The sequence below is a fragment of the Lissotriton vulgaris genome, chromosome 11 (genome assembly GCF_964263255.1).
Source record: "Lissotriton vulgaris chromosome 11, aLisVul1.2, whole genome shotgun sequence".
NCBI lineage: Eukaryota > Metazoa > Chordata > Amphibia > Caudata > Salamandridae > Lissotriton > Lissotriton vulgaris.
In genome coordinates, this window is record NC_141699.1 from 600,835,050 (window position 1) to 600,849,710 (window position 14,661).

At 41.3% G+C, this 14,661-nt stretch overlaps 1 protein-coding gene across 1 annotated transcript in view; it reads left to right on the forward strand.

Annotated features, from left to right (window-relative positions):
* The window catches only part of LOC147683214 (growth arrest-specific protein 6-like), a 250,454-nt gene that overhangs the window by 33,320 nt on the left and 202,473 nt on the right, over nucleotides 1-14,661 (forward strand). Inside the window, exon 3 of the mRNA XM_086943699.1 lies at nucleotides 7,356-7,548. Within this exon, the coding sequence (XP_086799825.1) occupies nucleotides 7,356-7,548 (193 nt within the window). The remainder of the gene's footprint in view (nucleotides 1-7,355; nucleotides 7,549-14,661) is intronic.

A 14,661-nucleotide genomic window follows, 5' to 3' on the forward strand; every position in this document is an offset into this window, starting at 1 on the left:
TTAGAGGTGTGGGAGCTAGTAGCCAATGGTTCGCTAGTCCCTGCAGCTAATCCGTCCCTGCGGTGGCCACATCCGGTGGTCTAGGTCACCCTTCCTACCCAGAACCCACTATTTCGACCCTCCTAAAGATGAACGAATTCTATTTAAGGTGTACAGATCAGGCTGCTAACCCTGGAGGCGTGGCCAGCCTTCATGGAGCTGTACACCTCCTACATATCTAATTTCCCACCTTGCCAAGTGCAAGCGTGCATGAGGCAAGGGCAGAGTTGTATCTGCCTCAGGGGGATAGCTTAGATGCATATCAGGGGCAGTGCAGCCTTTGAAGCTCACTGCTGTCATGTGTCACTTCGCTAACCTGCTGGGGAGGAGGGGGCTTGACCTTCTTCCTGCCTAGTCTTTGTTCCTGACTCCTGGGACTGATCACACTGCCTGGCAGGAGATCAGAATCCTATCTTGGTGTCAGCAGGTGCAGGAAAGCCCGGGCTGGTCAGCAAGAGCACAGGGCAGTTGAGTCAACCAGATAGACAGCCTCTAAGTTGCCACCTGGGTGCATGCCAGCCTTCCGCTGATACCAGATTAGTGTCAGGGGGGAGAGAAGGCATGTTGGCTGCCACCAAACTCGATCTATTTAGGTGGTACCATAAGGAAGCTAGCAACCAGGCTTGCCCGGGTGCAAGTCCCATAGTATCCTATGTGCCGCCTATCACTTATAGTGTACTTTAATGGTAAAGACACCATATAGACATAGCATCTTGCCCTTACATATCTACTTTCGTAATATACTGCACCCTGCCCTCCTGGCACAGGAGGCCTTTTCTATGGGTGACTGACATATACCAAAAACAGTACATTTGACACTCTAGTTCGAGCAGTTTGCACTGCTTCTGCAGAATGCAATGGCAGGCCTTCTCTCAGTAGTTTGCCTGGGTCACCCAGGGTGCCACTAAACTGTGCTGCAGGCCTGAGAACCCTTTTACCACGTATGCCCTGGGTAGGCCTGGTACCATATACAAGGGACATATAAGGGGCAAAGTCTTTGTCAATTAGGATTGGCAATTCGCATATAACAGTTTTACGGAAAGAACACTGGTGACTGGTTAGCAGGTTTCACTGCCAGTCGAAAACCAGCATCTAGTAGTCCAAATGGGGCAAAAAGTGGTGGGACATCTGCAAAAAGACCTTCTTTCTTTACACACAATGCTGATCTTCATATTCGTCTCTATTCTCCCTTTCTTGTGGTTCTTTTTACTTCACTTGGGGCACCCTGCAATCTTTTTTTGAATTGCCCATTTGACGTTATCATGTTTTTAAAAATACTATATTTGAACAAGTAATTAAACTGTTTGGAATAAGAGAATACACTTTGACGATCATATGACATTAGTAAGCATTTATTGCACATAATGACGCCACAACCTACAGGCTGACATTGAATTTCCAATGCATTAGAAAAATGATATGAGGTAATTTGCCAACTTTAGAAATATATTGAATCCAACAATTTGCCACACCACAGCCAGTCAGGGTACTGGGGAATAGACCAAAGATTGTAACTGCAGACATCAGAGAACATCCGCTAACTACCCCCATTGGGTGTCCCTCAGAATCCTTTATTGGTCATGATCTGTATGTTGTATATGGCCAAGTGGACCACAAAGGTATTTTAGAATGGCAGAAGAAATAGTCCATGATCGCCCAAACCCTTATGCTCATGTACACAGATCTGCAAAGGAAACAATTGATGGATGGAATGCTGGACAATGCAAACATTCACCCCCAGTCACAAGGATCTGGGTTTAATCCATCATTCTTTTGCTCACCACACCACCCCAGTTTGGACCCACCCATATGCAAATCAGTCTTGACCCAGTTCCCCCTGGGACCAGCCCAGCCCGAACTGCCTCCCAGGTTTTCCTTGGACTGAAAAACAAGCATCCTAGGACTGGTTTCGGGGTTTCACCCCGCCCCCATCAGCCAGGCTAGCTTGACTCAAGTGACATGGAGAGCATGGGACCCATGCCTGGCTGATGAGGGGCGATGCCCGAAACCAGTCCTAGGATGCTTGTTTTCCACTCAAAGGAAAACCTGGCCTGGCAGTTCGGGCAGGACCATTCCCATGGGGAACAGGGTAAAGACTGATTTGCATATGGTTGGGTTTAAACTGGAACGGCATGGGGAACAAATAAAGGATGGCTTTAGTCTCAGATTTCTGTACTGGGGTGAATGTTTGACATTGTTCCACATTCTGTCCATCACATGTTCTTTTTGCATATGTACACGGATCATTAGCCATCTCGGAAGCGGTTGGCAACAATTAAAAAAATTGCTTTCCATCACCAGCCAGCCCTTTCCAAAACAATTACACAATTAAATACAGCTGTATCATAGACACGGTCCTATCCATCTATCCAACCTAACTGCAATTTATCATTAAACCATCCTTCAGTCTATCCAAAAAGATTCAGGGTGGCAGCAGACGGGACAGGTTGAGCTTGAAAGTGAGAAAAAGGTATCAGTAGATACAAAGGCGAAAGGAAAGGCCAAGAGCCAGGTTGTGAGAAGACAGAGTACATCAAATACAGGGATGCAGATGGTTTTGGAATACAGCAGATTACCCAGAGAACTGAGATATGAGAGCCACAGAGTCCAATATTCTGAAGTGAGCAGCCTATGGTATCATGCAATTGGCTGGAGTTACAAGAGTTATCACCCACTTTCTGGTCATTCACAGTGACACGCACTAAATGTAATTAATGTTTCTTCTTTGTGTATTACTATTTACTATTTATTTATTTTTCGTTATTGACCTCCACCAAGGTCTTTCATCAATATCTTAAAAGACATAATTAATACCTGATAAATACATCCCACCTTATAAAACCTCCATCATACAAAGTTTCAACAGTAGACCTGAAAAACCCTTTTTTTTAAACTGATAAAACATTTAAAGACTTAATACACTTTAAAACAGGTAAAGTAATTTGGCGTTTTTTTTAAACAATACCATTCTATCCTGATATGTGTCCAAATTATAGCTCTTTATCAGCGGTAATAAGAATTTGGCTCTAGCTTCATTAAGTGCCTGACATAAGTGTAAGACATGAAACATATCTAGAATTCCTACATAGCATAAATTGCACACATCGAATTTTTGGTGGTTCTTAGACCATTTCGCCAGTATGTTATTTAAAAGAACTCTTCCAAAACGTATAGAGATAATAAAATGTATAAAGCTATGTGGAATTTGAAAGGATAAATATGTCTGGACTAATCCTAACGAAGTATTAGTAAGTATAGTGCTATATGATTTCAGAGAGTCATAGTGATCCTACTTCAACTCAAAGCTGAGATGCAAAGATTGAAATCTTAAAAAGAGTCGGAGATGCCCGGGCGGCCTTCCCTTAAAAAGATGTAGATTGCAATCAAAATATTCCAAAGCTTGAGACAAATTTCCCTCCAAAATTGTGTAGGTTGCAGTATTATACAAAATCTCTGGTCTAATCAGAGATTTCAGAGAAGTACTTGGGGCATGGTGTATTTTATATTCTTATTGACTAATATTCGCTAAGAATTACACAAATGTATCCACTAATCTAAGTTCTAGCCTTAATAACTGGACCGGAAGGACTGAACTTTGTGTATACATTTACTCTGGATTTTCCCCTTCACACTTATTTAAGAATGTCAAAGATTCAATAGGAGTGTGTGTGTTGGGGGGGGGGGGGGGGGGTGTGCTCTAATGCGTAGGATAATGTAGGAGGAATTTTTATTTTATAGATTCATATTGAATGTATGTATTTGTATGTATTTGAGCTTATATAGCGCACAGCTACCCGCAGTGGGTTTCCCGGCGCTTGCTTAGGGAACCCGTCCTGGTATTCCCCTGTGAGATAATCCCAGCAGGGTATCCACAAGGTGAAAGCCAGGCATCCCGCCACGAGGGGCCATTGTGGAGATTAAGCAAGCTATTGCCCAGAGTCGCAGAGTGTGAACCCATGAGTCGAGAAGGCACCGGAGCGAGAATTATCAAGTCCGTGGAATTTTTGAGCCCAAGACCCACCGAGGCGGGGAATTGAACCCTGGTCCAGGGCCGATCTCAGTGTCCGGGTCTGCCGCCTCTAACCCCTGAGCCACACTTCTCCACAAAATACACCTGGTATCTAGGAAATGATGAAATATTAAGTGATCAAAATGTCTTCTACCCATAGAACAGTAAAAGATCTGCAGATAATTTGCGAGAGCAAATGCTTTGTTACATAAATTAGTTGTATGCACCTCATCCTTCAGATTTTCACAAAAGGTTTTGCCAAAATATGTATATCTATTTACTTTCTCTAATTTTTCATTTCCTAGATACCAGGTGTATTTCGGGTTTTTCTATCCCCCATAAAAACGAGAATATTAGTTTGTGCTAAATTCGCTTTTAAAAAGTGATTTTGTGCAAAGTAATGGAGATATTTCAGACTTGCCTGAAGACCAATGGGATTCTCCTCAATTAAAACTGTGCACAAGAGTGAGCCATATTTAAGGACCTATTTTTTTCATGATACATTTTATTGGATTTTAGCAATAAATCAAGGATGAAACGGCCCACAAACATACATTAGAGATTGTAATAAAACCTCTGTGAACAACTGCAACACAGAAACTTGCAGTGTCAGTCCCAAACATCCCACCCATGTGCTACTTGCTACCAGTATATCCCTTAATCAGATTAAAACTGGACATACACCTCTGTCTTTCGTGCCATAGCGCCATTGTTCCGTATTTCAGCTTCCAGCAGGGAGACGAGAGAGCGAACTGGAGCTAGAACTATACCCCTGTAATCAGCCCATCGCTGCCAAATTTTGGGGTGTTTTAAGGGCAGCCGCTGGCCTTATACACTGCTACCCTGAGACTTGTACTATGGTCCATCCCCTTCTTCCAAGCCCTGACGTATGGAGGAGTGTCCGATTATCAGGTTCTAGCTATGTCTCTTTTCGCCAAAATGAGCCCCAAAAACAATAACTGCCTTTTATATCGATTCCCTCCATGCTGTGGAGAAGGATTAACTTAGGGTCAAGAGGAACCACCCAGGAGAGGACCTCCCCAAGGCAGGATGTCACCCCACCAAAAACAGGTCAATGCTACACAGCTCCACACTGTGTGGAGGAAGGTACCCTCATCTGCCCCACAGCTGAGTCACACAGGGGAGTCAATCATACCCATGTGCCAGAAGCGAGGCCTCATGTAGTAAGCTCTGTGTTGGTATTTATGTTGTATCAAGCTGGTATTGCCGCCGTACAGGGAGACCCCTGTTTCTCCATCCAGTCATCTTCTAAATTGTCAATGTCCGCATCCTATGCCACCCTTAGTGCGGGTAGTGCGGTGGAGCTGTTTGTAATCAGGGACTGATATATTTTGGTGATCGTGTTTGCACCCAAGTCTCTCATCAGGAGCTTGTTCTCTAATGGGCTCAACTCTGGCAGCCTCTGAAGGTCTGGGAGATAAGGGGATATGGCGAGATGAAACTGCAGGTATGGATAGAATTGGCTATGGTGCACCTGATAGTCACTTTGCATCTCCTGGAATTATTTTAATACAGTACCCTGCATAACATCTAGCGTGGATATTCCTATGGTTAACCTACATTTGTGGAAGCCACTCAGTAGAGCTTCTTGTTGTAGGGTGGTGCCCTGCCACAGAGGTGTCCAATGTGTCAGGCTCCGCCACCACCCGATCCGTCAGAGAGAGCGTCTCAATGTGTCTGACTACCTGGCCTGGAACCCAACCCTCTTCCCCTTATATAGGTAGTCGAACAGGGAGGCATCACCCATTGCTCTGTCACATATGGTGAGTCCTTCTAAGGGCCATATCACCAGTCATTGATAATCAATAGATGGGAGGCAGCATAGTAAGAACACACATCCGCAGAGGCAATGCAGCCACAGTATGTTGACTGGAAGCATGTCCGAAGAACAATATGTACAACCGCCCCCTCAAGGAACCCGCCCAGGACCGCATTGAACTGTCTAAACCATGACAGAGGGGTAGCGTTGGTGTAGTTCTGAAGCTGGTATAGCAATCGGGGGTAGGGAGACCCTTTTGAAAATTGCTGATCTACCCAACAAGTTCAGTGGGAACAAGGACCAGACCTTCACTTCCTCTTTGACGCACAATAGCACAGAGGCTAGATTATGGGTCCACGACAATGACGGGTCTAGAGAAACAAATACGCCAAAATATGTGAAACCCAGATGGCTAGCGTCAACCCCGACGCCCACTCCAAGTCGATAGCACCCCCGCCAATGGGGAACACAGTGGATTTCGCAGCACTCATGTACAACCCAGAGGTCTCACCAAAGTTCTGCATAATACGCAAGATTCGGGATCCGTGAGGAAGAATACATACTCATCTATATATAGGCTATATTATTGGACAGCGCTGCAGTCCATTCAAAGCCCCGCACCTGGCTGTCTACCCTTACTCATGAAGCCAAAGGCTCCATGGCCAGTGCTAACAATTAGTGGGGACAATGGGCACCCCTGCAGTGTACCCCTGTGGATCGGGAAGGTTTTTTAGACTGCACCCGCTACTCTGACCATGGCGGCTAGGACCTGGTTTGGGGGGGGTGATTTTTCTCTTCATGCAAATAGGAAGGGAGATCTGAGATGTACAGAGAAAATAATAGAGGTGCCAACATGCAGCCCTGCTTCAAACTATTTGGTTGGGGATAGAATTAGAAAGACCTTGAACTCCCCTCAACAACATTTTACACAAGGTAGAAGAATGCAAGGACACCAACAGGCACAATAAACCACTTGGCATCCCTAGGGAAGATCATTTCTGCCATAAAGTCAGTCTGTCCACAGAATCAAATGCAGTTGAAAAGTCAATAAAATCTGTATATAAATGTGATTTATTTGTTACCACAGAGATTGAAGATGGCATAAGCCACAGGGTTTTAATGTTAATAGAATAACTGTAGAGTATCTCTAGAATGTGAGCACGAGAAAGTGATATTAATGCAGTGGGGCTCCTGGTACATGTGTCTTTTCTTCTCTGTGTATAGAATTATAACACACAGATCTCCAGTGTGATTAGGTGGGGACTAAACATCTGAGGTAAAAAAAACTAACAAAGTAACGAAAGTTATAACTGAACTGCATTTACCGTCATTTTTACAAGAATTTATGCAAACCTTTCATCATACTTTAAAAAAAAATATTTTCGAAAATGTGGTTGTGTCAAATACTGATAACTTGGTCTATAGCCTTTCGTCAATCTACACACCAGCTTTGTGTTGTGAAGTAAAAGTAAAGGTCTTACATGTTTCAATCCTGCAAATACAGGGCTGTATTTTTTTTCTTTACAGTTATTTGTCATCTTTCGATTTTCGGACCTTTGATTCGGAAGGAGTCATTTTCTATGGCGACATGGGTGGGGATACAAACTGGTTTGTTTTAGCGCTTCGAGACAAGCACTTGGAGGTGCAGATGATAAATGAGAACGGACAAATGCTGCTGTCCCAGTTTGGGCCGAGCATCAGTGATGGGAAGTGGAGAAAGGTAAGTCAAGTGTTTTGTTAGCTACCTTCGCAAAATTATTTCAAAATCAGGAGACATGTATAAAAATGCAACAAGGAAAATGTTAGTGATGAATTTCTGCAACATCCCTTTCATAATCCCAAGTGACTACAGAAAAAAACAGGCACTGACAAAGCAAATAGGTCTGATTACAATGTGCCAATTGGTGGCGTAACACAAAATGATGGGGCCCCCTGCAGAATGAGAGGAGGGGCCACTGAGTCTCCCATATCTCACAGATTTGTATTGGTCTTGGGGTGAAAGGAGGCACCTGAAGAGTTACCGCGCCCCACAGGGGCCTGCATTACATCCAGTGCTTAATTTGTGCCAGTGGTTTATAGTGTTTGGCACCAGTACCTAATTGTCAGCACTGGCACTTATGACAGTCTGCCACATGATGGTGCTGCCTGCCTAATTTAGGGATGATCCCTATTGGCTCTCTCAGTTCTTTTTATAAAAGTTACATAAAAGGATTTCTTTCTGTATCAAATGTGTTTAGGAGTGTTGAATAATCTGCGTTATTGAGTGCATCCCCTTCCAAAGTGGGGGGCAGGCCGGACAGGAGGAGGTGGGTAGGGAGGAGGGAAGTGGGGAGAGTTTGGGCACAAAAACCCCCCAAAAAACATACCTTAATGTTGCCCCCACGGTCTCCCTTACATCAGATCTTCCTGCTTCTGGCGCTGAGCACAGGCTTGCAGTATGCCCTGCAGCCAATCCTGAAGCTGCTCTTGCATGAGAGCAGCTTCAAGATTGGCCTGAGTATCGGCAACCTGTGCTGCTCCCAGGCAGACCGGGCCGCCTGAGCCTGTTCTCTCTAGCGCCAGCAACGCAGCTACCTAGAGGGCCTGGGTAGTGCTAGAGTTTTCCTATAGCATGAACACAATCCTTGGCCATTCTACTTCTTTAGCATGCCACGTCAGTTTCATATACCCTTATAACCGAGAATGGAGGGTAAGGTAAGGTAACTATTTATTTGTATATGATTAATTAAAACCTTTATAAAAAAGTGAAGTATTGCTAGAAATTGCTCAGAATTCATTTTATACAGCTTCTAAAATTTTAAAAATTTGTGTAATACCAGTTTATAGTCATTAATAAAATTGAAGTTTAAAAGTTTGCACTGCAAGTTCATCATCGTCAGTTAAAATTCAAATACCTCAAGACCCAGAGACAATTAGAAATGACTCTAGATTAAATAGATTACTAAATGCTTATGCTTTAAAATTCCCGAGGGGAAGATAGTACTAACTTATTGGTTTTAGAGAAGGTATACTTCCCCACGTTGTATCATTGTTCCGTTGTTACCTCGACTTTACAGTGTCCCAGGTGCATCTTCAGATCTGTCAAGGTACCATCAAGGAGCAGTTCAAGCGGCCTCTTATTGATCCACACTCAGCTTGCTCTTGTGCCTTTTTTGTTATTTGTTGGTCTTAGAAAAGGTATACTTCCCCACATTTCAGCCATTGCTCCGTTGTTACCTCAACATCAAGTGCCCGTGGTATGTCTTCAGATGTTTCAAGGTACCATCAAGGAACTGTTCGGGCTGTCTTTTGTTGATCCGCACTCAGCGTGCTCTTGTGCCTTTTTGTTACTAGGTCAAAAAACTTTGTGACCCGACAGTTTAATTTTGTTTCAGTTGGATTAAAGCACAATTTGACTGCCTGCCTGCATGTTCTCACGGATCTATGACAGAATTTCGACAGACAGAATTTCGACCTACACAAATATCGGCGTAATTATATCGTTAGCAAAAATATCGACGCCCTATGTACAACATGGTAAGTACCAAAATATCGAAAAAATAATATCGATGTTAAAAATATCGTTGTCAAATATATCGATTTTTTTGGGATTTAAAATAACATAAAAAATACTGTAAATAATACTTTTTAATTACTTAAACATATTTAAATATATGTAATAATGGTAAAAAAATAATAATACATATTTAATAAAAAAAATATTTAAAAATCATATATAATATATACTTACTTAAAAATAATTACTATTCCCACTCCAGTGGGTGCAACAGTAGGGAAAACTGACCCTGAACCCTAAAAATACCCCTTTACCCAAAAACCTAAAACTGACCCTGAACCCTAAAAATACCCCTTTACCCAAAAACTGAAAACTGACCCTGAACTCAAAAAATACCCCTTTACCCAAGAACTGAAAACTGACCCTGAACCCAAAAATACCCCTTTACCCAAAAACTGAAAACTGACCCTGAACCCTAAAAATACCCCTTTACCCAAAAACTGAAAACTGACCCTGAACCCTAAAAATACCCCTTTACCCAAAAACTGAAAACTGACCCTGAACCCTAAAAATACCCCTTTACCCAAAAACTAAAAACTGACCCTGAACCCTAAAAATACCCCTTTACCCAAAAAATGAAAACTGACCCTGAACCCAAAAAATACCCCTTTACCCAAAAACTGAAAACTGACCCTGAACCCTAAAAATACCCCTTTACCCATAAACTGAAAACTGACCCGAAACCCTAAAAATACCCCTTTACCCAAAAACTGAAAACTGACCCTGAACCCTAAAAATACCCCTTTACCCAAAAACTGAAAACTGACCCTGAACCCTAAAAATACCCCTTTACCCAAAATTAATTAATATTACAAATAAATTACTTCCCACCCTATTCCCCTATAAACCCACAACCCGCTCCAGTAGTAAAACATATAATTTAGTTAAAAATATACATAAATTATCAATTAATTATTCAATTAATCAATTAAAATAATTCATTGCCAATTAATATTTAATAGCAAAATAAATTAATCATTAAAAAATAATTATTTAATTACAAATAAATTACTTCCCACCCTATTCCCCTATAAACCCACAACCCGCTCCAGTAGTAAAACATATAATTTACTTAAAAATATACATAAATTATCAATTAATTAATCAATTAATCAATTAAAATAATTAATTGCCAATTAATATTTAATTGCAAAATAAATTAATCATTAAAAATAATTATTTAATTACAAATAAATTACTTCCCACCCTATTCCCCAATAAACCCACAAACCGCTCCAGTAGTAAAACATATAATTTACTTACAAATATACATAAATTATCAATTAATTAATCAATTAATCAATTAAAATAATTCATTGCCAATTAATATTTAATTGCAAAATAAATTAATCATTAAAAAATAATTATTTAATTACAAATAAATTACTTCCCACCCTATTCCCCAATAAACCCACAACCCGCTCCAGTAGTAAAACATATAATTTACTTAAAAATATACATGTTATCAATTAATTAATCAATTAATCAATTAAAATAATTCATTGCCAATTAATATGTAATTGCAAAATAAATTAATCATTAAAAAATAATTATTTAATTACAAATAAATTACTTCCCACCCTATTCCCCTAAAAACCCACAACCCGCTCTGGTAGTAAAACATATTATTTACTTTTATATATTTTTTATTTATAGAAACATATTAAACACATATTATAACAATTAATTTAAATACTTAACTAAAATTTCTAACACATATTAGTAAATCGAAATTACTTACATCGATATATATGCTATCGATATAAGTAATTTCGATATTACTTACCTTAGGGTCGATATTCTGGCCATCGATATTCTGGACATCGATATTCTGTCCCATCGATATTAGCAACTCGATATAAGTGTAAGTCGAAATTAAAAATTCGATATTTTGACTGTGTACCGTTCTCACACCTTGTAAATTGAAAGATGGACGCAACAGACTGTGCCTAATATCCTTTAATTTAGGACAGATGCAAACAATATGAATAATGTCTTCCTTGCCAGCTCCACATAAGCGACAGCGACACTGCTGCGGGCAGCTTTTTCTTTCCCAAGGCAGCAAGTGAGGGGCAACTGGAATTACTCTGAGGCATAATTTTAAGAACTTTTCTTTCGATTTGATGTTAACTCCAATTTTAAGTTACGATTGAGGTTGCAATGATCCGTAATCGCTAAGCGTGATCCAGCCATGTGTTCTTTTAGTTAATGCCTCCTTGTCCTCAATAAAGGATATTATTCGTACTGATTTTTTCGCTATTTTTTTAAAAGACAAAAGATCAGTGGGATTGTCCCAAAGGTCTGACAGTCCCAAAACTTGGAGCGAGTCAAATAAATAATCTCTGGCTGAGGGTTTTCTGTGTCGGAGTAGCTCTTCCCATAGATTGGAGTTTAAAGAACCACCGTCGGCACTGTGAATCTTATGCCAACTAATGACATACGCACCCCATCTTTCCAATGTTTTCTTTTAAAAGGCCAAATTCGAGCTGAATTTGCGCTGGAGAAACATATCTTGGCAAATTAAAGATTGCTCTGTATGAATTTGCTTTCACTATATCCAGTAGTGCAGCATCCTTTCCTTGAAGGAGTTCACTCCCATATATTAGGGTCGGCTGTAACTTTGCACGCAAAACCTGAAGCAAGGGGTCAAGCGTTAAGTCGGGAAGTTTGACCTTTCAGAATTTTATCGCCAGATAAGTCACAGTTCCCTTCCACCGCAGAGACTCCAATTGAGGTTTGAATGAATTATTGTGGTCCAAAGTTACCCCCGGGAATTTGTAAGTAGTTACCAGGTTCAACCCTTGTCCATTTAGGTGGCAATTGATCTTCCTCTTTTTCCGATAGTACACTGCCATGATCGTGGATTTAGTAAAATTTATTTGCAGGCTATTCCTTTCTGAAAAGGTGTGAGTTACATTCAAAAGGTGTTGGAGGCTGATGGGGGTTTGGCTTATCAATACCAAGTCATCCGTATGCAGCAGATTTGACAGCTTTTCCCAGTTTTGGTGCATGACAGGGGCATTTGTCGAGTTCTCCTGGCAAATCTGCAAGAAAAAGGTTAAATGAAAGCAGAGCTAGAACGCAACCCTGTTTTAACCCTTTTGTTGTCGGGATGGGTTTGGAGAGGTGCGTTCCTGCTCCTAGTTTAAGCTTAATCCAGGTGTTTGTGTGCAGTAGTTTTAACCCCTTGCGTACTGCCTTCGGCCGTTGGCCGACGACAACACTACCTCCGGCCATTCGCCGACGGCAGCACTACCTTGCTAGTGCTGCCGTCGGCCAACGGCCGACGCGGCCCTGCCCTTTTTGCGGAAGTGCCGCACTGCCGCTAAATCGCGGCCGCGGTAAAGAGGTTAACTGTCCCAGAAGCCGTTTAGGTATTCCCCAATTTTCCAATTTCTGCCAGAGCTTGTTACAATCAATGTGATCAAAAGCAGCAGTGTAATCAATAAAGCAAAGGAATAGGAGAGATGTGGCCTCTTTTGCTGCATCCATCAGTAGGGTCAGTGCCATGATGTTTGTTGTAGTCCCTTGGCCCCGGCAGAAGCCTGTTTGATTAATTGGGACAATTGAATTTTTAGATGCCCATGATGTTAGCTCCTCCAGTATGGTTCCTGCAAAATACTTAGCCTCCACGTCTCGACTCCGGTAATGTCAAGGTATCCTTTATGTCTTTAAACACAGGTGTTAATGCTACACTCCAAAATTGTGTGTGGGTTTTATATAGCATTGGTGGAATGCCTGTTGGTCTGACCCTAGCTAATTGCCTCTTAATATCTGCTGATGTGGAGTTGTGATGTTCAATTTTGGCAGAGAGAGGAGAATTTAAGCTTAGCATCGATGTACCCATACAAGAAGGTAGCATGAGTCCTTTTGGGTCTAATTCTTGGAAAGTGGCTGTTATGTGGCCATTGCCTGTTTTTTCCCTGTTGATTTCGCTGCTGGGCTCCTTTTTCCCTATTTCCTCAATGTTCTCCTCATTATCAGCGGTTGTACTGTTAAAATCCATGCTTCCTCCGGTATATTAGAGTTTAAACCAAGATGGTTTGGATTCTTCATTCTTTTGATTATTTGCCAAAAACCTTGAGCTGTTTTTTGTTTAACTTCGTGGAGGAGCTTGGCCCATAATTCGTCATTTTTTTGTTTCTTTTTTTCCAATTTCATCCTTTTTGACAGTTTTTCGCTTTCTGAAGAGCAACTTGCAGGTCCTGGTTTGTTGGATTTTTTCACATCTGTCTCAGTGTTCGATTTATAATTTGCTTTTGTATTTTCATTTCTGTGCTAGGTTGTGATCTTGTTGATACTCCCTCTTGTTGGCTCACCCTATCCAATGGCCCTTTTTAATAGTTTATCACCAACTGTTACAGTAAAACTTTGCCATATTTCTACTGGTTTTGTTGTGAGACTTGCTGCTTGAGCATATAGTGTTTTTACCATGAGAGATATTGTGCTAATATTGCTGGGGTTGCACCGCAGCCGCTTAAGATTTGCGGCTACTTCGATGTTAACTCCTGTAAATGGCTCGGTCTTAAGAAGTGAATTGACTTTTATTGTTACTTCTTGAGGTAGGTGGTCGCTGTATTCCCTAGTCCCTATCCTAAAGGCTGTTACTTTACTAAGCATATTTAATGATGTGAATGTATAATCCAAATGGGAAGATTTCTTTATTGAATGAAACGTTGCAACAGGTTTGTCATCCTCCGGAAAGCACCCGTTCAAGGCTCTTAAATTAAGATGTTCTAGTTGCCGTAATAAGTATTTTCAACAACTTGTAGCTTTCCTAATTTTTGGGGAGCCCTGTCTTGGGACTACCCATGCGGCGTTAAGTTCTTGGTCAAAGGCATCACCTACTCCACAGCTAATAAGATACATGTTAAAATCGCCTGCCAGGATAATATGATCAGTATCCTCCTCATCCATTATCTTTTTTGTGGCTTCTAGCAGTTCCTTTGTAGCTTTCAGTTTCCTTTTGGGGTGAATGTAGGCGTTAATTACTATGACTTCTGGTGTACGCTGTTAGGCACGAGTACTATCTTTGCCGCCTGCATGGCGCTTGGAGGTGCTATTTGAGTTTCTATTGTTGTAATCTCTCCTATTGTTACTATAGATGCCATAATCATTAAACCCTCCCTAATCAACAACCAACATCAAAGCATTTTATTGCTGGGATACAGCAGGATGTTTATCCTTGGAGTTCAAAGGCATTTTCCTCCCAGGTCTCTTGAAGCAGTAACAAGTCAAATGATTTTAAATATTGCAGAAACTCCAGATCCTCAATTT